Source organism: Gymnodraco acuticeps, unplaced genomic scaffold (genome assembly GCF_902827175.1).
Source record: "Gymnodraco acuticeps unplaced genomic scaffold, fGymAcu1.1, whole genome shotgun sequence".
Lineage (NCBI taxonomy): Eukaryota > Metazoa > Chordata > Actinopteri > Perciformes > Bathydraconidae > Gymnodraco > Gymnodraco acuticeps.
The window spans coordinates 2,889,031-2,915,934 of record NW_022992193.1 but is presented as its reverse complement, the minus strand read 5'-3'; the positions used below and the strand labels follow the sequence as shown (position 1 = coordinate 2,915,934).

General features: G+C 41.9%; 1 protein-coding gene across 5 annotated transcripts; it reads right to left on the bottom strand.

Moving 5' to 3' along the window:
- Positions 1-1,098: 1,098 nt before the first annotated feature.
- Positions 1,099-26,801, bottom strand: stk11ip (serine/threonine kinase 11 interacting protein). 5 transcript variants are annotated; one of them, XM_034205488.1, is made up of 26 exons: positions 26,687-26,801; positions 26,344-26,411; positions 25,604-25,806; positions 25,130-25,204; positions 24,907-25,002; positions 24,704-24,811; positions 24,553-24,624; positions 24,339-24,468; positions 23,875-23,978; positions 23,684-23,773; positions 22,077-22,118; positions 21,778-21,945; positions 21,589-21,670; positions 20,798-21,253; positions 20,485-20,717; positions 20,149-20,259; positions 18,880-19,111; positions 16,905-17,062; positions 16,571-16,823; positions 13,572-13,684; positions 12,215-12,312; positions 10,746-10,921; positions 5,070-5,154; positions 4,228-4,310; positions 2,310-2,527; positions 1,099-2,191 (listed from the first exon to the last, which is right to left on the bottom strand). In XM_034205488.1, the coding sequence occupies exons 2-26, from the start codon at positions 26,408-26,410 to the stop codon at positions 2,051-2,053; spliced, it is 3,594 nt and encodes a 1,197-aa protein (XP_034061379.1). In that variant the 5' UTR covers position 26,411; positions 26,687-26,801; the 3' UTR covers positions 1,099-2,050. The 5 variants fall into 5 exon arrangements, with proteins under 5 accessions (XP_034061379.1, XP_034061378.1, XP_034061380.1 ...); XM_034205487.1 differs by having other exon boundaries at positions 26,641-26,782; XM_034205489.1 differs by having other exon boundaries at positions 10,746-10,918; positions 26,641-26,782.
- Between the last annotated feature and the right edge of the window lie 103 nt (positions 26,802-26,904).

The following is a 26,904-nucleotide window of genomic DNA, read 5'->3' as shown; positions in this document are numbered from 1 at the left end:
ATGCCATATCAGAAACATAACATTGAATTAATCATGTAATATACCACACCATTAACTCACTTTTATGTACCTGCCCTTTATTGATTTCATGGCAACTACTTTTTAGGGGAGAAAAATGCACTTTGAGGCACTTAGTTAATCTCCAGCTCCCCCCCCCCCTGAAAAATAGACTTCATTGTTCAAATTCAAATGTTCGTTTCTGCAAAAACCCCATCACAGTTTTCATTGAAAGTGCCGTGTGGGAGGCTGGTTAAAAGTACTTTTTGATTCCAATTCAAGCGCTTATTATTGCTGACTTATGTGCTCAACATAATCCTAAAATCCCATGAAAGGTAGCAGCACAAGAGTTCTTAATCACAAGCTTTTTTAATGCACACTTCCTGTAATTCAGTTGGTTCTTTTACTGTGAGAGCTGTGATGTATCAACACTTCAGAAAGTCTATCCGTTATTAGCTCTCAGGATGTTGTTCTGTACCTGATGCAAGAAACAGAAAGAGTAACAGAATTAACCACACTTGTTTTTTCCTCATATGAATGTGAATAACACTCAAACCGGCTCCCAGATCAGGATCGGGGGGTTTGTCAGCCACCTGGGGGCAATTGAAGGTGATCCAGGTCTCCAACGAGCATATGCACAGCACATGTACTCAATAGCATCTAGCATTTAGGTGGCTAAAGCAATATTTACTCTGTGAAATGGGTTAGCATACCTTTACACAGCTGAGCCTGGAAGTGTTAAGTGAGCACAACAAAAAAGAATGCTATGTAACTACATGGCCATACATTTGATCCAACATCCCTGACGTCTTCTGCAGATCTTTTAGCATTCCTTCACTGGTGCAGCTTTTAACTGCTGCCAGAAGTGATGTAGCAATAATTACCCTGCAGAAGAGGCCGAGCAGACTGCAGCTGTGCTGATGTCATTCACAGCTTTCTGTAGGTTGATATTTAACATTCTGTCACCTTTTTTGATTCTTGTTTGCAGTACAGAACATTAACATATACAAGTAACGTATTTTTAAGACAATAATCTAGGATTTTTCACATTTCTTGCATGCTGCTAACGTGAACCTATTCCAGAAAAATAAACCACACAAATACTACAAACACATTTTTATCCCATTATACACATGATACATCCAATGTATTTTTTATGATGGCATTTATATAAAAATAAAATACTTTTGCATCAAACCATAATGAAAAAACAAAGCTAAGAAATTAAGTTAACTGGTTAATCTTTCCGCTGAGTTTTTATATTTACTGTGCATGGTTGTAATATGTACATAGATTACAATAATAATGCTCAACATTTTAAACGTAAGGATTTATACTTAGTAATGAAAATCCATTGCATTTATCAAAACATAAATGAGGACGATAAACAAAAGAATACAGCTTAATAAAAAAAACATCTGCTCCCAAGTTTGAAAGACAATAACTGCTGTTAATCTTATGAGGCAGTATTTCTTATTTTTACCTGACATAAACCTATGCTATATACACACACACACACACACACACACACACAAACACCATGAGACCCTAATTGGGGTGGGAAGGTGTGAGGTGACCTAGATGACACCCCCCAGCCTCGTGTTGAGCGCGTGATTTCCCAAAACGCTGCACCCTAAGTCGGCGAGGAAGGGCTCTGTCTAGATGAATGAAGGGGGGTGGGGATGTTTAAAAAAAAAAATCTAAACCCAAAGCCCCCAAAACTCAAATCTGCAAGACGCCACGGTGATTGAAGAACACGAGACACGTTGAGGTGCATTCAGAAACAAGGCACACTCCATTTGAGCTGTGGAAAAGCAGGATGCTATCTGGGGGGGGGGGGAATCGGGAATTATGCAACCAGTGCTTTTACAGGCTTGTGTGCCACATGAATGAGTGCAATCATTTCCAAGTTGTTGCCTTAACAGACGATGAAAGCGTAATGGAAGCAGACTGAGAGAAAATAAAGACAACCTCGGCTCACGCTCACTAAACATTTCTTCCCCCCCCCCCCACACACACACACACACACACACACAGTCGAGCCCTCCCCCCATTACGCTGCTTTGTCTTGCAGGCTTGTGTGCAGTTTTACTCCGAACATGGCCTCCCACTGTGTTCTGACCCAGGCCAGCAGACCCTGCGGGAGCTCAGCGCTATCGGAGCGCACATACCACGTCTTCTCCTCTTTCACCGTCTGCAGGAGGAAAACAAAAATCACAGTCATGCATGTGTTTAAAACGATTCTAATTTCATCTGAAAGAACAGTGTTTCCTTGTGTGTCCCGTTGCATCTCTCCACCCTTGAATACTCACCTCATCGTAAAGCTTGATATCCATCCGGCACTGATCTGATGGCCACAGGTCGACTGAGCTCACGCAGCTGATAGGCAGCGTTTCTAAAATGTCAACACTCCCGCTGCTGGCTTCATTGTTTTCAGTGTTGTTTGGGTTTTTACACCACTGGTGATCCTCTTGGAGCAGGTACAGGGTTTCCCGGGTGGCCAGGACTGTAAGGGGCGTCCAAATGTCTTCTGTAATAAAGACAATAACATCACTTTTAGGCTTTTTTAGTCAATTTATTGAACATGTCAGAAACTAAAACATCCAACAATAACATATATTCTTTTTTTCTTCTCACTCAAATTAATAATTATAACTAAATAGTCTGTCATGTTCAACAGGGGCAAGAAGAAGCTTAAAAAAGGTTCTGGTCCTACCCCCCTCTAGCATATATTTTTGGTCATCGTCATCAGCGACATGTTTGTCTTGTTAATTTGTTTGCAAAACAATCAGAAATTACTTTTACAATTACAAGAAAGCAGTTGAAAGAAAACATTGTCTATGTAAGTAGGTAGATGTTTCCTTCATTCATAAAGAGTAAGCATGAAATATTTTTGCATATCCAAACAATAAAGTTCAGAAAACTTGTGATACAAAAAACTCACTAAACACACAACTTTGGAAGTTTGTGAAATATATTAGTTAAAGTTTGCTACCCTATTCCCCTGTAGTGTCTCTACTTAAAGGTCACCTATTATGCAAAATCCACTTTTTCATGTCTTTTATAATAAATATAAATATGTCCCCCCACTGTTTTAAGAGATCTATCATCTATATATAAACTGAAAATGAGCTGATCAGATTTTGGCCACTTTGTGATGTCAGTGTTTTTTTGGCTTGTGTAACCATTAGCCAATCACCAACCAAGGTAACCCCCCCCCCACCTTATCACCTGAATCTCCTGCTAGAGCACCATTGAGTTCTTTGTAACCAAATCTCTCTCAGAGGGGTGTGGGGAGGGGCTCCTTATTTTCCTCTAAAGTAACAGACAGAGAATCAGCACTTTGGAGCCAAACACTTCAGAGACATGTTCTGTACTGTATATATCTGAGAGGAGAGCTGTAATATATTGTTGAAAAAGAGTATAATAAGGGGCCTTTAAAGTATTAACATCTTATGCCAATTCTGTTGTGAGCCACATGATAGTGAACTTCACCCTCTGGCCTCATATCTTTGATAAAAAAAAATCATTTTCAAGTGTTCATTTAGTACTATCATTTAACGTCTTGAATTAACGACCAACACATATTTATGACGTTTCTGCTAGTTTGGGTTTTATATTTCATGTCAGAACTGCCCTGTCTTCAGTAGAGCAGTCGAGGAAAAAGGCAGATCTCGGCATGCTAAATTACCGCACTTCAAATTCCACAGGCGTGCACTGCTGTGTGTAGCCTGCAGCTCCCTTTGCTTCATGAAGCACGGAAAGTGAGTTATAATGGGCACTGTTCTGTCACTCATCTCAGTCAAAACAACACTTTAATGCCTCGTTTAATGGGGATCAGCAACAGGTGTCTCACAACAGCCCACAAATCACATCCGAATAACATGTGTTTCTATTTGAAATAAAATCATTTTTTCGCAAATAACATACTTTCCTGGCTATCATTCTATATTCTATATAATCCCTATAATAGTGAGCTAGATGACCAAAATACAACTGAGAAATATCTTGAAAACGACTATAAATCAAGATGACAGGAAAACAAGCAGTCAAAGCAATTAGCCTTCGAGAAATCATAACATGACATGTTGAGATCTGTTCGTCCTTTTAACACGTGTCAGGTCATTCCCAGTAAGACGGAGGAATGTAGATGACCTGATATGAGAGAAAAACAGTGAGCTGAAAACGTGAAGTTCACACCGTATTCGTGTTTTGCTGAATAAACGTCACCTTGCAGAACAAAAGCCAGGATGTAGAAAAACTGCAGCTGTCCATCTTCCATGTCTGCCTGGATGTCTTCACACACCAGAGGCCTGAAAAGATCAGAAGAGATCAATAACATTACAATAATAAAACCACTGCCAGTGTTTTCATATATGACAGGGTGTGCGGTGCTGTCTCAGATGGAAGCACTTGAGCATCACAGGGTGAACTCCCCAGTAACTGTGAAGCAAAGGGGATAATTGACATAATAATAGCTGACAGAGCTTGGATTGTGAAAACCAAGGAAGTGTGAGACTGCGGTTAGCGCCTCGCTGCACATCAAGGCGCTGCTCTGATTCGTCTCCATTTATTTGACTATCGAGCAGAGGACAAATTGGAAGATTTTTTAAAGATACAAGAGCGCGTTGGTACCTGGGTTAAGCTGGATGAAGCATGTTTGGCTTGGTAAAGTAACTAGAATGCTGGAGAGGAACTAAGTATGTACTCAAGTACTAGTAAGTAGTGACATTGGGAATGAGGGACTTTTACAGAGTGTTTCTACAAAGCCCACCACCCAAACTGCTACAAATATCAGGTGGTGAGAAAGTACTGGTGCATGAGTCAGGATTTGTTGCGCTACACATGGCATAAATTAAGATGTGGTTCCCCCGCTAATTTAGTGGTGCTTGCTTTACAAATTGAAGTGCAAAAAAGAAAAGGCTGATTGTAATCAAGCAAAGATGTGCGCAGTGTTAGCACTCCCTTTAACTCTAACTACACAACGGTATTTCGACCACATCTTCCGGCATTTTCACAAATAAAATCACAGGCGGCTGCCATTGTCTCGTTGCGTCTGTAGTGGGACGTACCAGAGATGGTGCTGAGGGTCGAGTCTCGTGGTGGAGATGGACTCCAGCTTGCTGTCGGATTTGTGAGCCATCTCGCGCACAATTCCTGAGGAAATAAGGACACAAACAATTCAAAAATATATGATATCATTGTGTTTATTTGTAAGAAGTAGACAAAGTCACCATTGACTATGGTTTTGAGGCCTTGAGTTTGGCATATTGGACGAAGCCCTCTTGTTTGATGGAAGCAGAAGTGACATGAGGGTGGAGATAAATACATTTGAAAACTAAACAAGACGATTGTAGGTAACCAAGCTATTACATTTAAGTGTTATGACCTGAAAACAGACTTTGAAAGGGTTTAAACCTAACTCTGCAGTATCAACCTGTCAATCATAATCAGGGGTGCACATAACTTTTTTGCCCTGGTACTCAAAGGAGCACCTGGAGATGTTGCTTGGTGCGCATCCTTAAAATGAAATAAACCGGACCTTTTGAGGGGTACTTGACTTTATGAACGGGGGGAGGGGGGAGGTGCGCTAGTGAGCACGCTCATGAACTGTTCGCCCGTGCCTCGCAGCAGGGCTACTGTGCGGAGCGCACAAAGCAGACCCTTCACGCGATAGCGAGGGGTAGAGCGAGGGATTGCAGATGCCGCCGTGCTCGCGGACGGACTCTCTCGCTCTGTCGCTCTCTCTCTCTCTCTCTGTCGCTCTCTCTCTGTCGCTCTCTCTCTCTCTCTGTCGCTCTCTCTCTGTCGCTCTCTCTCTCTGTCGCTCTCTCTGTCTCTGTCGCTCTCTGTCGCTCTCTGTCGCTCTCTCTGTTGCTCTCTCTCTCTCGCTCTCTCTCTCGCTCTGTCGCTCTCGCTCTCTCTCTGTCGCTCTCTCTCTGTCGCTCTCTCTCTGTCGCTCTCTCTCTGTCGCTCTCTGTCGCTCTCTGTCGCTCTCTCTGTCGCTCTCTCTGTCGCTCTCTCTCTCTCGCTCTCTCTCTCTCTGTCGCTCTCTCTCTCTCTCTGTCGCTCTCTCTCTCTCTCTGTCGCTCTCTGTCGCTCTCTCTCTCTCTCTCTCTCTCTCTCTCTCTCTCTGTCGCTCTCTCTCTCTCTCGCCTTTTTTGGCGGGGGATGCGCACCAGTTATGTGCAGCCCTGATCATAAACTAGTGATTGAGACCCTAAACTTATCAGAAATATATTTCCGTAGGCAACAAATCAAGTGAGAAGTAAGGTCATTCTTTTATGGACTTTTATAAAACCAGACTTCTGTCATATTATTGCTTTTGGTTGGTTTCCTAGCTTCATATTACTGTAAATTGCGTGTCTTTATGGATATGTTTAATGAGTACAATGAGCAATTTGTAGATGTAAACTTGGATAACAGAGTGTAATGGTTATTTTTCACTATTTACATTACTACTAACACTAAAATAATCAACCGATTAACCCATTATACTCATAACTGTAAAATCTAAACGACCAAACATTAAAAACCCATTTACAAATCAAAGAAGGAAAGGTGATTTAGACTGCGATAGTTAACAGCCGACCAAAGTTGCATACAAGCCCTGAGCCTGTTGGAACAGCTGTGAAGGTGAAGAGCTGCGTGTAAGAAACACATCTGGGAGTAAATGGAAGCATGTGCGCTGACTTTCATCAGACGTTTGGGAGGAAATAGAGGATGCCTTTTGGATTCGATCGTCATTGTTGACTTTTTGATCAAACAAACTGTTACAGATTTCTACGGGGTAAACCTAGATCAGCATAGCAAATTGCAGGCATGACAGCATCTAGAAAAAACTTCCTTTTAGCTTTTGAAGGCCACAGAAAAAGGTACAGTGGACTAAAAATATGTCACACCCAGAAGTTCTTGAAAGCACAAAAGCCAAACTAATCTGAGACTCCTTCCTTCTCTACAACCATGATAAAAAAGCCAAAAGGTCTCTCGTTGCAGGTGTAAGATTTCATCTCCATAGAAGCCGTGGGTGAGAAAAGGCTGGGAACACAATGTGCTGTGTCACGCTCACATTTACCAATTGTAGCGTATCAGTGAGTGTGACAACAATACGGGGATAAGAGGGTATCTGTAGTGTGGCTCCACACTCAAGTTACAATAGACGGACTTTAAAAAAGGATTTTTTTTAAAAAGGGACACAAAGGAAAATAAGATTATCAAAATCCTTCTTATGAAGTAGGAAGGTGCAGCGAGCAGAAAAGGGAGTCTCATGAATATCATTTTTCCACAAAAAACAAACAAACACATTCCATTATTCCTAGAAGTTTGTTTATAGGTGTGTGTGAAGGCGTTTTATTTCTGAATACAACACACACTTTTCCTGACCACAACAGGAACTATCTGACCAAAGAAGGAGCAAACAAGACGAGGAATCTGACCATGGAAGTGCGAGTGTGAACATTTTCCACACTCATGGTAAAGGTTTCAACCCATCTTGTACATTAAGGAAATTGTAAACAAATGATCCATAGAGGTACTCTCTCCAGAACAAATGGACTCAATGATGAAAACTGTTAAATAAAGCAGTTTCATGTCAAACCAATCTGAGTTCCTACTGCACCGCTCAGCAGACAACTGATGTCCTGGAGGGGGATGCGGGCCGAGTTACACAAATGTTTGCTCAGCCTGTTTTTCTAATAACTAGAGACGAAATATCTACAGAGGTCTCCTCCTTTTCCAGACAAACGGACATGCTGAGTAAGACACTAAATGAAGCAGTTTCTTGTTAAAGGAAACGTAGAATAGGACATGGAAGGAAGGGGCAAGGAGCTAACTGCTAGTTTGCTCTTTTAAAATAACTCCAGACATCTAGTGAATAAAATCCTTCATCCAGTTAGAATATATAGTCAAAATAGTCCAGGATCTAACATTGTGTTGGATAACTGGATAAATAAATAACTGGATTGCTTTACCGCACCGTTGTGACGAAAAGGGAGCTGAGCCAGAAGGCAAAGCTCTCTGTCTACCGGGCCATTTTCGTTCCTACCCTCACCTATGGTCATGAAGGATGGGTCATGACCGAAAGAACGAGATCGTGGATACAAGCGGCCGAGATGGGTTTTCTCCGCAGGGTGGCTGGTGTCTCCCTTAGGGATAAGGTGAGAAGTTCGGTAATCCGGGAGGGACTCGGAGTTGAACCGCTCCTCCTTCGCGTCGAAAGGAGCCAGTTGAGGTGGTTCGGGCACCTAGTTAGGATGCCACCTGGGAGCCTCCCTAGGGAGGTGTTCCAGGCACGTCCACCTAGACCTAGGACCAGGTGGAGGGATTATATCTCTTCGCTGGCCTGGGAGCGCCTTGGGATCCCCCAGTCAGAGCTGGTTGATGTCGCCAGGGAAAAGAACGTTTGGGGCTCTCTGCTGGAACTGATACCCCCGCGACCCGACCACGGATAAGCGGGAGAAGATGGATGGATGGAACTGGATAAAAATTAATCAATGATTTGAAGTCGACAACCACAAGATGTTGCTCTAGAAAATTGTAGAAACACTATTTGACTATAAAACTATAAAACAAAGTAAGACATGAATTAAATACAACATTTTGACTGCAGTGAACACTTTACTAACCAACTTTGCACCACAACCCTTAATCTTTTGTGGAAAGCATATAACATGGTTTCACTGTTGAATTGCTAAATTGTAATGGATGCTGAAGGTTGCTGTTGGAGAAAATGTAACATTCCTGCCCTGTTCTCTCTCTCTTGTATTGTTTTAGTGTCACATTTGTTTCTGTAATCGGCCTTGTAATCATTTTGAAACTGAAATGTTTGAATGCCTCAACAAAATACTTGATACTGAAACAAAGCTTGATCACGAAAATCTGCACTGAGGAGAAACAGAGGATGTCAGACCAAGCTAAAGCTATTATAACTTGCTAACACGGACAGTTTTAGCAAGGTGCCATGTAGAATCGCAATCAGAAGCAAGCAAAGGTTACCAGACGGGCACGTTTAGAACCCCCAACAGTGCTCTGCTCTGTGTCAATACTCCCGCTTCCTCTTGTTTCAGTCCCAGACTGTTTGGCTGCCTACAACACCAACAACAATGCCCCCGATGATTTTCACACGAAATCAAACACCAAAGCCCCGTTTGATACGTCGGACAGCGGAGACGGGACAGTATGAAAAGGGAACGGATTCAAAAACAACACCTAAAAGGGGGACATTTCACCCTAACCCAAATACATTCATCGTTCCTACCGAGTACAACAAAAGACTGATATATTCCTCTCAACAACAGAAGATCAGTAACACAAATTCTGGACTTTTTTGTCTCTTGGCTGCAGATTTCAGAGGTCTCGTGTTATCTCTCCTGTTTCAATAAAGTTGTGTCAGACTGGGTTTGTTTCTGAAATCCAGAAAACTGTTTTAGTTTCAAACTTCAGAGTCCTCCGTCACTGCAGCTTTCATCTTCGTGCGCATGATGGGAGCCAGCTTGGACAATAGACCGAGTTTGTTTTGGTTAAGCTTTCCCGTACTTCTGACAGAATCTTACAACAGCTGTTTTGAGGTTAATTCGGCATTAGGAAATACATAGTTTGCCACAATAACAGCTTGGGTTGTAACGGATCTAAGGAAATATAGACCTTGTATACTTTATGTGTAAGTGTTTAGAATTAAGGGAAGGAAAACTATTATTCATGTCTTGGACAAGCTCTTCGCCCTTGGTTAGAGCAATCTGGAATGAATTTCGGTGACAAAAAAATAGCTTAAATCAGCTGTTTATGAATTTGGATAGAAGTAAAAAAGCTCCCAGAGGATACAGCGGAAGCTAGGAACAAATGGAGGGATAAAAGGATGGGTTGGATTTAGGGAAACACGACCACAATGCTGATGCGTGTGCAAAAAAGAAAGGATATCATTACAGGCAATCTGGCGTTACATTTTCATGTCATGTAATGTAATGACACAGCACAAATATGTAACATAGGTCTAGTCATTTCTTCCCTATGATATGATGCTTCAAATGTTTTTGCTTTATTATAACATTATTCTGGGTAGAAGAAGACTTTTTTGTATTTAATATTTTTCATATGCTGCCTTCTTGGCCTGGTCTCGTTTGATTTTTCACGGGGTAAAATAATGGAAAAATGTAATGAATTAAAACGTTTTTGTGTCCAACTGAATGAATTGCTAGAAGAATATATATATCAAACAACACTTTTCATGTTCTTCCAAGAATATTCCTGCTTGATTGTGTGTGAGTGAAAGCTGGACAGATGCCCCCTCAGACAGCAGCTGGATGCGGGGAGTAGTGGAAAAAGTTGCGACTGCTCTTCTAATCAGCGTGTCTGTTTGCTGAATTTAAAAGCTTTTTGCCTGTGTTCAATGTTTTGCACCCTTTCATTGATAATATGAAACAGTAATTGGTGGAAAATTAACACTGTCTGTTACAAATGTCCCAAAATGTAACGTGTTTTCCTGTTTACTTCACAGACTTTTCACTAATTTTCCCAGACATTCCAGGTCCGAGCCCCCTCTAATAAAAGGTTTTCTTCTCGGCCGCTGGTCCTCCCGTGCAGACGCTGGGCAGGATGTGCTCAGTTTGTGTGAACCCAATACTGTGGGGGGCAGAGATTTGCTTAGACCAGTTAGTACAGAAAGAACAGGGTCAGTGAGTTCCTCCCTCAAAAGGGTCCTTTTATATGTTTTTCCATACATTAAACATTGTGTTTGGCAGTGTTTCTTTTACCTGTCAGGAGGCCAAAGAAGCGTTTGCAGCGTAAACTGTCCCTCACGAGGAGGGTGTAGGCCACTCCCCCAAACGCCATGTGGATGCACTGGGAACCAAGTCCCACCTCCAGGTAGCTGAGCTCCATGATTGGGTGGCTGTCCCGCTTCTGCAGCCAATCGGAGAGCTGGCCTCTGCTGGGAGGAATATCAGGCATCAGAAAGTGAAAATGTAGTCGCAGCGAGACCGATGAAATGGTTTACATGACCTGTGACACTTGGAGGTGTGACTGCCAGAACAACACTTTAAAATGTGTTTGTTAAGCCAGAGTTTACTTTACATGACAATAACTTATGAATTACCTTGTTTTTTTAAAGATGGAAATATAAGGTCAAAATAATAGTTGGACTTCTTGCACGAACAAGTCCCTATGGTCACAGTTACTTTCATCACAATCACAATACTTCATTTATCCTGTGGGAAATGGGTTTTAAAGACAGTGTTTCCATTATGAAATAAAATAAAAGATAAATAATAATTAAAATAGTATACAAACATCTAAATACAAATAGGTAGTTTGAACAAGTGTAATAAAATATAAAATAAAACCGAATAAAGATATTTCAATAAAAGTCCTTTAACAGATAAGACAAATATTTAAATTGACAAAAGAAGTAAAAATGTGCACAATATACAACATGTATATTACAATATTCAATGGTGTATTAGCATTATTTCCTTGTAAGGTTTCATGCGTGTGTGGTAGGAAAGAAAAAAAACCAATACAAGGGGTTAAAACTATAAAACAAATACTCCACAGTCCAGAGACACTGCGAGGTCAATGTGTTCTCAAGATGTGACCCAGAAAACAGGTTATGCAATATAATCCACACACACACACACACACACACACACACACACACACACACACACACACACACACACACACACACACACACACACACACACACACACACCACAACACACACACAACACACACACACACACACACACACACACACACACACACACACACACACACACACACACACACACACACACACACACACACACACACACACACACACACACACACACACACACACACACACACACAGCACACACAACACACACACACACACGACACACACACACACACACACACACACACACACACACACACACACACACACACACACACACACACACACACACACACACACCACAGCACACACACACACACACACACACACACACACACCACACATCAACACACACACCACACACACACACACCACAATACCCTCTTTTGAACCTCTGTCCACTCCAGCAGGATTTAATTACCCTTTTGATCAATTGGAATGTGTTGTCTAAATATCTCACAGACTTGACTTTATACTGCCAAGATACGTGTTATGCATATAATACATATCACTACAGTGTAAGCCACTTATTATTTTGTTTCTAGTCTGTGAAGTGGCTCTACTCACTGGGTTTCTGATGTCATCTCCAGGAAATAGATGCGCATGTTGGACACCACCAGCAGAGAGGGGACTTGCCCGGGCTCCCCAAACTTCACAGCTGACATCTGAAGCCACACAGTAAAAAGGAAGCATGACATTAAGCTGAATGCACATTGTCTGGAGTGGGAAAGATTGTTTACTCAAAGTGCTGCTCCTCCCTGTGAATTAGTGAAGGAGTTGAGCAGGGTCGAAGAGGAAAACTATGATGGAAGAAGGATTGTTTTTATTCCTTGAAATAAATCGTCCTTCTACTTCAGATATATTTGTATGTTTGCCTTGGACCAATATTGGACTTATTCTATATAATATGCCTTTTTTGTTATCATAATAACAGTTTTGCACAGGCTCTATAGGAGTTTAAAATCAAACCTCTCTGGACCAAAATCATCCTTAACGTTCTCTAAAACAACCCAAGAAGTCAAAACAGTGAACAGCGAGCGGCCCTGTCACTAGATAAATAAACTGAACTAAAAATGAATGGAGCGGGACCGGGACGTTTGCTTGATCCTGTACGTCTCTCTGCTGCTCGTCCAGGTGTCTGACAGAGAAAAGCAATATCCGTCTGACTTGAAGAGCTCCCAGGGTGCATTGCATATTAAAAGAGTGTCTCAGTGAATGCGGGCAGGGGGGGCTGGAAAAATCTCCCGAAGAAGACGAAGTTGGAGCGTGGAGATTAACTGACTCATCTTGGCTGACGGAGATGAAACCGCAGCTGAAGTGTTGCAGTATAAGCTGTCACCACCCATTAAGCGGGAATCTCTTGGCTATTAGATCGTATATCGTATATGTTAGAGGAACTTTTAAAACCACAATCACAAAAGAAGCATAAAAAATATTACACTGTAGAATTTGGACGATCAGTCACAGGCAGCCACTGTTTCCTGCTTTAATATTAGCTCCATAAAGATTAAAAGGCCTGAAAAGACTATTTTTAAATCTGTTTTTTATTGTAAGCAGTAGAGTCAAACATGAACATATTATTTTCTGCCAAAGTAAAAGGAGTTGGTTATTTCACAATAGACATTTCTGTTGGTTGTTTAACAAGGCAGGGCTTAGTTGGAATAAGGTACACACTTGCACCAATCAGACAGTTATTAGATCTGCATTGCAACTGATTTGAATTAAAAAAAACAGTTTAAATGTGTTTTCATCCATCTAGCTAAAGCTGTCTTTTAAAAGATACAGTTAATAGCCAGTTAGCTTAGCAAAACTATTAGAAACAGCTATCCTGGCTCTGTTCTAAAGCTCATCTAGTGTTTGTTTATTCAGTAAAGAAACCCTAGTGATACCATGCGGTTCCAAAACTTGCCTCACTCTTACATACCTTGAGGAAGGAGTGAAGCTCTTCTTCCTCCTCCTCGAAGACCTCCACATCGAGGAAGAGCTGTAGCCGATGGTCCACCGCCTCGTAGTCCTCAGACAGGAAGTCCAAATCATCTACAAGGAAAATGTAAATGAGTGATCTAACATGACATGTCAAACAATAGACGGCTTAAATAAAGTGAACTTTATTGATTCCCTCGATGATATCTCACATTAATAGTAAAGTTCTCTGGCAGAAATGCGAACCTATATTTCTTCACTTTTATGACGACAGCTTTTACTGCAGCAGACGGGAGCACTAGCCAGCAGCAGGACGACATTTAAGAGCAATAAATTAACCAATGAACTGCACTGGAGGTTATTTGAGCGTTGATGGATGGTTAGAGCTAATCAGAAATGACAGGGTGCTGACCCGCGGGGGCCTAAACAAACGCAACGTCTTTCATTTGAAGAGTGTGCAAACAGAGATCAGATTAAAGAGGCCTTTGAACCCTAAGACACATTTCTTTTTGAAGGAGAGACGCACAGAGACACATTGATTCATCAAGAGCTGCTTCTGAAGAGACAACAATGGGTGCTCTGTGCCACGGAAAAAGGACCCCATATTTAGTGTCAGTGTTTAGGATGAGTTCACTGTCCTAAGACTTTGCTTTTAGAAAGACTGCAGCATTTCCAAACAGACACAGAAAACTTTTATTAGCCCTCCCTTTCTCAGACTTTCATTCCTCTCCCATCACTTCCAGTAATGATTCCAATCTGTCTTCCTGCACCATGTGGTTCATCGAAAAATGGCAGACAGATGCGCGGGATGCTGTCACAGAGATACAGAGCGCTCTGGAGGATTTCTGCACCACAAAATATCCACAAAATACTTTCCATCTCTGCTCGCGTCCAATTAAGAGTTAAATATATCTTTAGAGAGGGCTACGAGGCTGACGTACACAGTTTAAACCGCACGCCACAGTCCATGTGTTTTACAATGACCATGTGAACAGCCAAATTCAAATCAAGTCATAAAATATCATTTATAATTTACTGCTGTTTGGGCTTTCCTCCAATAAGCAGTCCTGCCAACATCAAAATGTTATTATGGATGTTAAAAAACCACAGCTGACAGGATGTGAACATTCAAGCAAAAACATATTAACTGTTTCGGTTTTTCTAGCTATTCAAATGGGAGGATTTGATACTTTTCTCTGTTTTAGATGACTTTAAATTAGACAAAGTTGGACTTTTGATAACTTTAAGCTCTGACATACTATGTTGTGAGAGTTCTTCAGTTTTTTTGTACATGCTATACATCAAACCAGCAGATCCCAATTGATAGGTGTCCACTTTATTTAACTGGGTGCCAAGCTTTGTTGAATTTTTATAAACATCTTTTATATAGGAGGGATCCCTCCTCTGTTGCTCTCCCTGAGGTTTCTCCCATTTTTCCCCTTAAACTGTGGGTTTTCTCTGGAAGTTTTTCCTTGTACGATGTGAGGGTCTAAGGACAGAGGGTGTCGTTTTTTCTCATACTGATATTCTGAACAATCTGTGCTGTTGTATTTGCTGTAAAGTGTCTCTACTGTAGGCTATTTTTATTTTATGTACAGCACTTTGGCTCGACCAAAAATCGTTTATAAATGTGCTATATAAATAAAACTTGATTTGATTTTATATTTCCTGCTCCAAGTAGTTTATGTGGACTAAGTAAGTTGTTACTTCTGCAATTCTTTAAAATGTTTTTTTTTTTTAGAAGGGCAGCACAATAATTACCCACATCTCCTCACAATAGGAAGGATTTAAATCCACAGAAGTGATTAAAGAAAACAAACTAATGGGTGAAACATTGCACTGTGAGTGGGCTGTGACGTAATGTCTAAAGGAAAATTAGGTTTGGAGCCTCACTTGTAAAAATACCAATCATTAGTTGCAGCTATAAAAAAAACAGGGCTTCTGCAGGGTTCACCGAGTTCACTTTAGGACCTTAAAGACATTTTCAACACTCACAGAATGCACTTTAAAGGTCCCATGACATGCTTTTCTGGTTATTACCCGTCCCCTTGTGTGTTATGTAGCTTTTTCTGCATGTAAACGGTCTGCAGAGTCAAAAACCCTCAAAGTACACCCTGTAGCGAGTAAAACTCTAACACAGAAAAGACCTGTCTGTGCTGCCCCAGAACGCCTCGTTGGAGATTTCTCTTTTTACATTTTTTCTTCCTGGGTATGGTGACGTAACCATACCCAAATGGACCAATCCGGAGCCGTTACGTCCGCGGAGCCGTTCACGTCCGCGGAGCCGTTCCGTTACGTCACCATACCGTAAGCGTCCAAATGGACCAATCCGTGGACTTCCTCACACACTCAATCTTTTCTCAGCTGCAGCTCCGCAGATTTCTCAGCCTGAGACGGCGGGACGCGGCGAGGCTGTGGGTGTGTGTGTGTGCTCGGCAACCAGGAAACAACACCAGTAAGCCAGCTCACACTGTCCGCTCCTCGCAGCAGCGAGCCTCGCAACGTCCCCCCAACACGGCACACAGACCCCACGCAGCCTTCTCATCTGTTTGTTATTACTGGTGTCTTGTTCTGGTTGCTAACGCCATTGTAACACATAATCACTGATGTTCCGCTGTCACGGTGGTAGACTCATCAGAACAGAGTGCGCGAGCTGACCAATCAGAGCACACTGGGCTCACAGGGAGGGGGGGGGCAGGAGCTCCAACAAGGCGTTTAGGACAGAGAGTGAATACACATACTATACAGAGATGCTGTATGAGAAACCAATGTGAGTTTGGAAAATTGCACAATTGAAATCCATCTAGTAGACCTCAACAATGGAATGATGATCAGTAAAAATGGCCATGACATGGGACCTTTAATACCCGATTCCCAATCCTACATGTCGAAGCATAAGAGTATAGTCAAATAATTATAATAACTAGTCAAATGAATGAGACCGCGACAATAAGCGTTAGAAAATGGATGAATGGATTAACCAAAGGTTTATCAACCCACCATTAGGGGTGGATCTTCCTGCAGGAGGTGCCTGGACTTCAGGTGGTGTAGCACCTGTCGCGGTGTAGCAGTAGCTCCCAGCCAGGTCCTCTTTACTCTGGCACTCTGTGTTGTAGGACAGGCTGGAGGAATCCCCCTGAGCGTCCCCGATGAAGAAGGAGCTTCCCTGGGCAGTGAAGAAGGCGGGGTCTTCTGTGGTGGCGGTGGCCTCCAGGATTGGACTGCTGCTAATACTGCCGTCTGTGTAATCCTCCTGTTGAGACAGAGAGAGGAGTTGGTGGGAAATACATATAAAATGGACAAAGAGGAAGTGTTTTACTGTTTTCTGAAAGACCTTATTGGTATTCCGAGTGCTGTGGATCACATGGAGAAGATCGTCCTCACTCTCCGGCCTGGATGAGTGCTTGTTTGGGGTACTGCTGTAGGGAGTGGACTGGCCATCCACATGGACAACGTGATCGCTACCACATTCTAGACAAATATTAATGTCTCCTGAGAAAACAAAGAGGAAAAAAAAGGTTATTGGCGGAGGCAACCAGACCCGAAAAAACTAGATCTGCACCATTTGTCAAAATTGCAATATCTAAATCACAGTAAGCGCAATATTGGTTAAGGATGAATATAATAAAATATAATCCTGGACGAGCCTACAAACTGTATTGTACAGATTAAAAGCCTAGTTTCATACAGATCCTAAAATTAAAATGAATTCAATAATTATAACAGTGATCTAATATACTGTATTCATCTGAAATATGCAATTTGGCATTAAAGTACTTCTCTATCTGGTGCAAATCTTACCATTTCAATGCAGGACATTTATTAATGAGTATTGTACACTGTGGTGTTATTACTTTTACTTAAGCAAGAGTACTTTCTCCACTGACTGCGCGTTAACCTAACCAGAGTGTTTCATTTTAAAATCATCTGTGTCCATCCCTGCTGAAGAACAGGGGAACAGTTTAATGATTCTGACAACCAAAGGACCTGTATGCACGAATATGGGCAGGAAACATGCGTCATTCCTAACAAGTTTCATATGAGGTGGACCTTTTTCTTTTTCGTATCTGCAGGGCATGTATGTCTGTTACCCACAAGCAAACAAATGTTTTAGTTTAGACACGTGCGAATGACAAAAGGTATTTACAGCCTGAAACACGAACACTAACACAAACAAAGGCGCGCTGATCCATGAAATCCCCCAGAACATCTGCGGGACAAAGCCTGTGTAGCGTGTGCGTGCCGGAGCATGTCTTAATGTTAGGTTTGGTCCAAATGCTGGAGCGAAGGGTGTCATCTATCTACTGCTAACTATAGAGAAGCAAGGCAATGAAAGAGGGGAGATAACTCCTGAGATGCTGAACTCGTCTCGGAGTTTGTTTTGGGAAAATATGCAGCCTTCCAATGGGAACCTGATAGTCGAGTAGGAGTGCTTTGACGTCAACTCACGATAAACATTTGTTTTGTTTGCATAAATTGTTCCAGGTGTACATGTGCGACCTTGTGTTTGCCACTTTTCTGTCCAATTTGTCAACAACAAAGGCCGCTGACGGTGAGGAATGAAAGTGCAGATTTGAGTGGAACATTTTAAATGAATGTAATGCTTTGATTTTTGTCCGGTTTAGAGTTTGTCAGGCTGAAGCATGACTCAATGTGCGTGTCTCAGTATGAGGGAGGAATTGGAAAAAAGGTCTTTCAGAGCTGAGGCATGTGTGTGGGATTGTTTGACATCTATGGATGACTGATTCAGATATAAACCCAAGCCAAACATCACATTGCTTGGGCCCGTGTTTCACCTACAGTTGTGCGCAAATGGAATTTATATTGTAATTTGTTTTTACACATTTTCTCAAAGTTCCTTTAAACATTTGGTTAGTGATAACAGTCCAAGATATGATGATTGTTTTAACCCTTTTTTCTCCCTGCTCCACATATTTACTTATTCATATCCTGTCATGTTGTTGCTTTGTTCCTATTTGCATGTTTACTTTGTACACATTTTCATTATTAGGGTGCCTTTTACATCTTGCCAGGCTCTACAGATGTACATTGGATGAGATATGACAGTTTTTTGGCAAATGAATTGGCACTGACCAGCAAAAATTCTCAACTTTCTATCATTTTAAATAAACGCAACAACACATGTATTTACAAGGGAAATACAGATGTGTGTGTATGTAAATATTTGTCCCTTTAAATAGATAAAAAGGCTTTGGTTTGTGGAACTCATGACCACGTTTTCCTTGATATTAAAGAACTTGCTAGCTTTTTATTTTTGGTTAAATGACTCCCCCTTTCATCATTCTCACCTTTGCTGTCATCATGGAACTGTGTTACCTCCTCCTCGCCCTCGTCCTCCGCACTGTCAGGTACCATGGCGGCCCCTCTCCTCCTCGCCCTCCCCCCCGCCAGCTCATCTCGTCCTTCTCTCTTGAGCGTGAACTCTGCCCTGCAGCGGAGGCACTGTAGGCGGACGCAGCTGGGAAGGAGCTCCCGCTGCTGGTTCTCCTCGGCAACATGGGTCAGCAGGTCCGTCAAGGCCTGGTCGGCCAAAAAGTTAGGTTTTTAGAACAGTTTGTTGACAGTGAACGTTAGAAAAAAAGTTCATTTATTACTAAGACAACTGAGAAACCAATCCAACATTCACTAGGATTTGTTCGGCTGTCACCAGCTCGTGTAAAATCCCAGCTAAATGATATTTGGTTGAGAAAAAAAGCTCTCTCTGGCAAGTAGACATAAACACAAACAATTTTCTTGTTAAAAGCTTTGGAACAGTAGGAGCTACATGAAGCTTGTAAAAGGTTTAAAATCAGTAGGACTAAGGGATGATTTGAGGAAAAAAACAATCGCTGTAGGTCGGCCACCATCAGCTATTGTGTGGGTGTTGATTGTGGTTTTATACTTTTCATTAAGCAATGTGTTTGTTTACAAAGCATAAATCATAGTCATGACATACTGGAATCTGCTCTTTGAATTATATCCGACGCTGATTTAATGTTGGACAATAAAAGAGCAGAAAGTCGTAAACAGGGTAGCTAACCTGGAACACAGTGTGCTGCTGCATGCACATTCAGAAATGTAAACAGGACCGGGCTCGCCCTATAGGTGTGTGTTATTCTAGGTAATGTGTGTGTTCTCTGACTCACTGTATGTGGGTGGGTAGGTTAATCTGTCAGTTTCGTTTTTTTCCACAGTAGGGTGAACTTGTAATCTTGAAAGATAAAAACGGTTCTTAAAGGTGGGGTAGGTAATTTTGGAGAAACCAGATCGAGTGCGCTAGAATTTGAAAATACACAACCGGAAAAAATCTGCCACTTCCTTACAGAGCCCCTCCTCCAACACACACGAACGCGCACATGACCAATGAGGGCACGAGATAAGTTTGTGCACAGGCTTCCACAGATGACATTTCTTTATGGATATTTTGTCAAAGCACTTAAGATATGCATTGCTATCGGGATGTTAAGAGCATTCCATGGAATATAACAACAAGTGTATCTCGAGCCGGTTTCTCAAACTTACCTACCCCACCTTTAAAAGGTGTGTGTGTGTGAATTTGAGTTTCTGTGTGTTTTAACCTGCAGTGCCTGCTGTGGATCATCATCAAGCAAGACGTAGCATCTCCTCTTTTTGTCTCTGCTGATGTAGTCGAAATGAAGCTCCACAGCTGGAAGCATCTCTTCTGTCTCCTGAGAGACACAGAAAATCAATACGTTTCTGAAGAGGAAACAAATTGGACTTTCCTTCATTCAAATAGAAATTACAATCCCCCTCAACCACATAAGTACTAATAAATAGTAACAAACGGTAACTCATAGTAATGCAGAGCGGCGTTTCTTCAAGACGTGTGGATGTTTCCACTCTGCATAGACCTTTAACAGAGGGTTGATCAATGAACCATTACACCCCCACACCCCTGCCCTCACCCCTCGGGTCCAGGCAGCCTCTGTAGTCTCCACCCGGGCCAGGCTGTTGAGCTCCAGGCGGCACCTCTCACGGCCGCTCTGCATGTCCACCTCCAGCACCAGGCCCTGTTTGATGCACAGGAACACCTCCCTCCTGTTCCTCCCCCTCTCCCGCCGTCCTTCTCTGTCTTCTTCCTCCTTGTCTGATAAGACACCCACAAGTAGAGGGTGACAGAGGTCCACTGAAAACCAAAAAAGGAAAGGAGATCAGAAGAATTTTTGCTGATTTAGTCTTTGTATTTTCATCTATTGAGTACCCTACCTCCCAGATCTTCCTCCTCTTCTTCTTCCTTGGTGTCTGCTCTCTCCCTACTGACCGATTTTTGGGAGCCTGGACTGGGCTCAGGTGAACCCCCCACTTCCTGGCTCTCCATAGGGTCATCCACCGTGCTCTCCTCTAAGGTGCCATGCCATTGGAGCGTGGATTCTGTTTCAAAGTCTGCATCAATAGACGTCTCCAATCTAGGCTCGGATGAGAGCAGCGGAGGGGGGAGGACTTCTGGGACCTCCATGGACTGTACACTAGTAGATGGACATGTGGTGGTGTTAAGGCCGTTGGGGAGGGGTTGAGGGGGAGGGTTGCCGTTGACGACAGCGGTGGTAACAGTAGAGGGTTGTGCTTCATCTAGATGGTGTTGGTACCTCAGCCAATCCTCCCCCAGCTGATCTCTGAAGCTGGACATGCGCTCAATCTCCTGCTGGTGAGGAAGAACAATGCCTAGCGCAGGAAGAACATATTAAACGCACAATATTAATATTTGTATCATGTGTTCAGATAGAGTGGTTAAACCTGCTAAAGAATAAAGAATAAAGCCGTTTCAGGGTTCAAATCTGTGTCTCTCCATTAGACACAGAACAGAGTGGCTGCAAACTAACCGCTAACGTTAGTTTAGCTTGTTCCTCTAAATAACTTTAGACGTCCAATGATCCTTCATCTGGTTTAAAATTGTAGTAGACACCAAATAATAAAAAGTGTATCATAAAAAAGTGTTTTTTCTGATTAAGAAGTCATATGTTAACAGCATCCTTTGAAAGACATGCTATAATACCCACTCTGTGAGGAGGAACGCAGCTTGGGCTGGTAGTCTGTATCGCTGGGCTCTGATATGCTAGCCCTTCGCACTTTCACTTTACTCTGAAACACAGAATGATTTGAAAAATGTGTCATTTAGTAACGAAGAAGAAGTCATTATATGGGAAATATTTGACATTATAAAAAAGCACTACTAAAAGCTCTCTTACTCTGGATTTCCTCTTCCGAAGGCGTGTGACTCCTACTTCTCCGACTGACATGCTGTCACTCAGCTCCCCGGCACCACTGGACCCATCCTGGTTACTCCGTTCTGTCGACATGGCAACAGGAGGTAAAGTCTGTACAGGGACAATCAGCTGGCCTTGTTTGGACAGAACCTGCAGAAGAAAGTTATTTGACTTTTAACTCAGAATTATTATTATTTTTTTTTTAAAATGCAACTTTGTACAGTTTACCCATTACACAAACGCTTACCACCCCGGGATGATTATATGAGATTGAAACTTACTGATAACTCAGATGACGATAGCGTGGTACCGTTGAGTTTGAGCTGGAAGAAAAACAAAACATGTAGAAATTGTTTTCAGTGGTACAGAGGCAGCTGATTTGGAGTTGTGAAGCTGACAATTGAACAGCCCAGACCAAGCAAGGAGGCAGAACGTCCAAAAATACAACCCGGTGTGGGCATTTATTAAATCATACACATGATATGACACAGCCTCAATCTGCTGCTCCTGTGCACACAGTCACCAGCCAGCACCAGGATCTCACACACACACTCCCTCTCTAACAGCAAAACCCTAAATGACCCTAAGAGCCTAAATGCCCAACCCAATCAACCCAACAGGACACAGGTGAGGGGGGAGGAGACAACACAGGGCACCAGGTGCACACAATCAACGACAGACATGGGGAAAGGGGAACACTTTTCAACAACAAAAAACTAAACAACCCGTAACGGAGGCCGAGATCTATGAGCCCAGAGATCACCTCCGTGACAGAGCTCTTTTGTAAATGTATAGAGGGTGTGCTTTTAATAGATCAATACCTACAGTATAACTCCTCTGAGCCAACACCTGCTGGATATATTTTCAGATCACAGCCTACTTTGGAAATGTACCAGCTTACCCAAAACGTAAAGCCACACAGTGTAACTACTAGGGATGTAACGATACCAAAAACTCACGGTACGATAATATCGCGATAAAAAGTCCACAGTACGATAGTTATCGCGATATTGAAAAATAAAGAAAAAAAATGTCAATTTGAGCAGCCAGCAAAACATTTTTTTTAAATTTTTTTTTTTTTTTTAAATCGCGGTAGATTTTGTCAGTCTCACGACGGTATTGACATTTATTTACCGCGATATCGCGATATTCGATATATCGTTACATCCCTAGTAACTACTCAACTCTACATTTGTTTTTGGTTTCCCCTATGATGTGATTTATGGAGTTTCCTGATGGACAGAAAGCTTTGTTTGTTGTTAAACGACTCCTAACCGCCAACTGTTGCTTACAGTAGCTCCAAGAAGTCTTATGTTGTTGGACCTGCTAGATGTTTAGCTGATATCCTTGTCTTCAAATGCTGTTTTGAATAAATACCACCAAACTATGTGCAATATGTGCAATATATAAATGCCGTTAAAAACTGTAATATATACCTGGCTGCTAAATCCTTAGAACTGTTACAAGGTGTGTATTTTGTAAATTGTGTAACTTGCTGCTGTTAAATACCAACCACCTATGTGCAATATGTGCTAGATGTGCAATATATATAGATGCCGTTAATAACTGTGTAATATATACCTGGCTGCTGTTAGAACTGTTACAGGATGTCTATTTTTTTTAATTATGTAACTTTTTATTTTTAATTATATCATAACTTAGTACTTCTTTTTTTTAAAAATGCACTTCACATATTTAACATATGTAACATTAAGCTGTCTGTGGCTCTTTTTCCTGCTGTAACTACGCACATTTCCCCTCCGTGGGACTAATAAAGGTATTCTGATTCTGAATATACTACATCCTGTGCTGATGCCTCCAAAACAACTTTTATGATCATTATTTTATATTCAAAATGTGTAAACGTCTAGCTAGAATAATGTCTCACTCTCATGTTTGCAGCCTTAGGGGAGAGATGTCTGACGGTGCCGGTGCGGTGTGTCTTCTGGAAGAACAGCGGGTTGCCCTCCAGGTGAAGCTGGAAGAAGACATTACATTTTACAGTGTCTGCTTTACCACGCTACGTCAAGTTTATATTTTAAGGGAAATACATGTGTCAGCGTACATGTGTTTCCTTACTGTGTTGAGGCAGTGCAGCAGGGAGAGAGGGGCCAGCTGGGAGTGCTCCAACAGGAGGTTGTAGGCTAAGTCTAAGTGCTGGAGTGAAGACAACTGCTCCACACCTGTTTAACCACACAGGAAAAGACGGATTATATCAAGAACACGCAGTATAAACAACACAAAAGTGTCGACATAAAAGGAAACCTGCAGCTCAAATCCTCATGCTGTTCTGCTCTCTATTCCAAGCAGACATAATAAACAGGCAGGTGTAAGGTGATCTAATGTTTGACTGAGTGCTGATAAACAATATCAAAGAAAGACAGATGGATTACGAAAACAGCTGGCAGTGTGGCAGCTTCCCGTTTTTCCAGTTTTCCTCTTCAGGTTGCTTTGTCTCTTTGTGATTCTATCCCTGATCTGACTCAGGAATGCTTTAAAGAACAACATGAGTAACACCCTGACCCTGAATGAGTTGATTTTACCGTTAATAGTCTCCAGCTCATTGTTCCTGAGGATGAGTGTGACGAGTTTGGCCCTGGCACTCTGGCCCAGCGTTGGCGCCCTCTGCAGGCAGTTGTAGCCCAGGTTCAAGTGTTCCAGTTCACTCAAGGGCTGTAACAAGGAAATAAGGAAATAAGACAGCTGCAAAACAAGGTGTGGTCACAAGCATAAGTAGAATTTTATAAATAACCTAACCTTAAGAAATTCAGCAACCTCCTGAATCTTGTTATGGCTTAAATCTAAGGATTTCAGGACGTTAAGTAAACTCTACGGAAGAAGAAAGGTTAAAGTGAGGGGATGATCAGCTCATAGGTCAGTAATGATGCATCTGTGTTTGTGTCCTCACTAAGGACTGGTCCAGGCAAACAATAGAGTTGTAGCTAAAGTTGAGTGTGTGCAGCTCCAGCCAAGGCAGTGCAGAGCTCAGGTCACCTCCACACAGAGAGAGCAGCTCCTGAAAAAACATCAACGAGAACACAGATAAATTACTTTGATTGCCCAAAATAGATCCAACGACAGTAAGACAATATGCTGCAAACATTTAATCACCTCCAGGGAGCTGAGGCTCTTTGAACATGTGAAGACCTCCAACTGGGAGTAAACTCCTCTGAGTCCCTCCAGACAGTGTGGAGGGATTCGCTTTAGCTACAAGACAGAACAATACAAATCTGAATGTTTTCAAGACAAATAGAAAATGAAGGCAGAAGCAGGCGTGAAATAAAAAAGACAGAGGTAGAAATTAGTGAATGAATGCAGTCAGGGTTCACACTACCTCCAAACACTTCAAAGACTTGAAGGGGAAGATTTTCACCACAGATTGGAGTTTGACCCCTGGCGGGTTGATGAGCTGAAATAAAGACACCACATGTCATGAATAAGGAATCCAGGAAAGGTACAGTGATATTTAAACAACTGTTACCACTATTACAAAAAACACACCTTCTTACAAAAATGAATGACAGCTCAGGTTAAAAGCTATCTCAATAAATAGATGTAATTCAGTTGTGTTAAATGATGGTTCCCTTGTTTTTTTAAAGTGTGACTTTGTTGAGGTTGCAAATGAAGCTTCTGTGATGCAGGAATAATTTCAGACTTCATCTGACAATAAAGTATTATCGAATCGTATTCAATGACTTATGGGAAGCTTTGGGAGGAGCTTTAGATAGACTTTTTAAATAGCAGATAGAGGTCACTTGGAGCCTATCATGACTATCAATGGAAATCATTTTAAGGGGCCCTAGCTTACCTTAAGGGAGATGGTCTTTTGCAGCACGTCAAACAGGAACTGCAGCTGCAGCAGAGAGGCAGTGTCCGCAGGGTGGGAGGGCAGCGCCAGGAAGCCATGCTGCTGGCTCCTGGACAGCAAGTACTGCTCAAAGAGCCGGGTGAGCTGCTGCAAGCTGGCCGCCTGCAGGGTGAGCGTGGAGCTGCCGTCCAGCACCGAGGCTCCTGGAGGTGAGGAGAGACAACTCAGTTACCTAATCTAATAGTACACTTTAATCTGCAGCAAATTGCAACAACTGTTAAAGAAGACATTATATATAATAATAAAGAAATGGAAATATAACTTTTGAAACTTGAGTTTGACAAAAAGGCTTCAGCCACTATTGAATTAATTACATTAAATGAGGGTTGACTATGCAAAAATACCTAAGGTATATCTTCTCTGACAATCAAACATATTTATCACAGTTAGTTTGCATATTGTTATAATAATAATAATGTCATTTGTTGTGTTGTTTCTAAGCAATGTCAAAGCAGGACCAAAGCATGTCAGCAACCTCAGATTTTCAGAATTAAACGACTTAAATATCATGCTTTGTTTTAATAGCTTCCTGTCTGAGTGAATACACCCAGCTCTTGTTTTGGTTGCATTGTGCAGGTGGAACTTCAGCCCTAATTCACTTGACACGACCTTTTTGTCGGCCAAAGTATTTTGGTATGTATGTACACATTGGGTAGTATGTGAATAAGAGTGTAATTTACCATCATTTCGGAGGAGTGTGGCCAAGCTGTGTACAAGGGAGGACTGTCCACTGTGAGGTGCAGCCATCCTGAAACAAGGCATTATGTTAGCACGACATTATAATATACATACATAAAGAACATGTCCTTCTTTAGCAGCTGATAACAAACATTTCAGCGTGCTAATTAATACATTTGTGTACTGTACATGTCAATGCATTTTAGAATGGTTGTTTAGCGTTAGCATTATAAACTCTGCACTTGCAGCAGCTAACATTAGCTCAGCTAACCGTCGTTAATTGGCAAAAAACGGCATACCTGTGCCGTGACAGCCAAACAATGGATAGCTAACATATAGTTTTACTTCGAGTAGGCAGAACTAAATCGTCTTCATTGTTGAACTAGAGGGAAAACAACGTCTCAGTTGTATTTTTTGGGTGTCATAGAGCAGTGCACGGTAATGTTGACATCCTTTCGTCACATGATTCAGTTCTAACACTTCTACGGTGGCCACGAGGTAACAAAATACTGATAGTCAGTCAAAAAGTCGCAACCACTCCCCTCCCTAGATGTAAACTGTCA

Bases quoted from the DNA above. Each gene is read 5' to 3' on its own strand.
- stk11ip (XM_034205488.1), bottom strand. From the start codon at position 26,410: ATGGCTGCACCTCACAGTGGACAGTCCTCCCTTGTACACAGCTTGGCC. The intron at 24,625-24,703 runs GTGAGGACACAA...CTTCTTCCGTAG, and splicing joins TTTGCCTGGACCAGTCCTTA to AGTTTACTTAACGTCCTGAA. The intron at 21,946-22,076 runs GTAAGTTTCAAT...TTTCTTCTGCAG, and splicing joins TATCGTCATCTGAGTTATCA to GTTCTGTCCAAACAAGGCCA.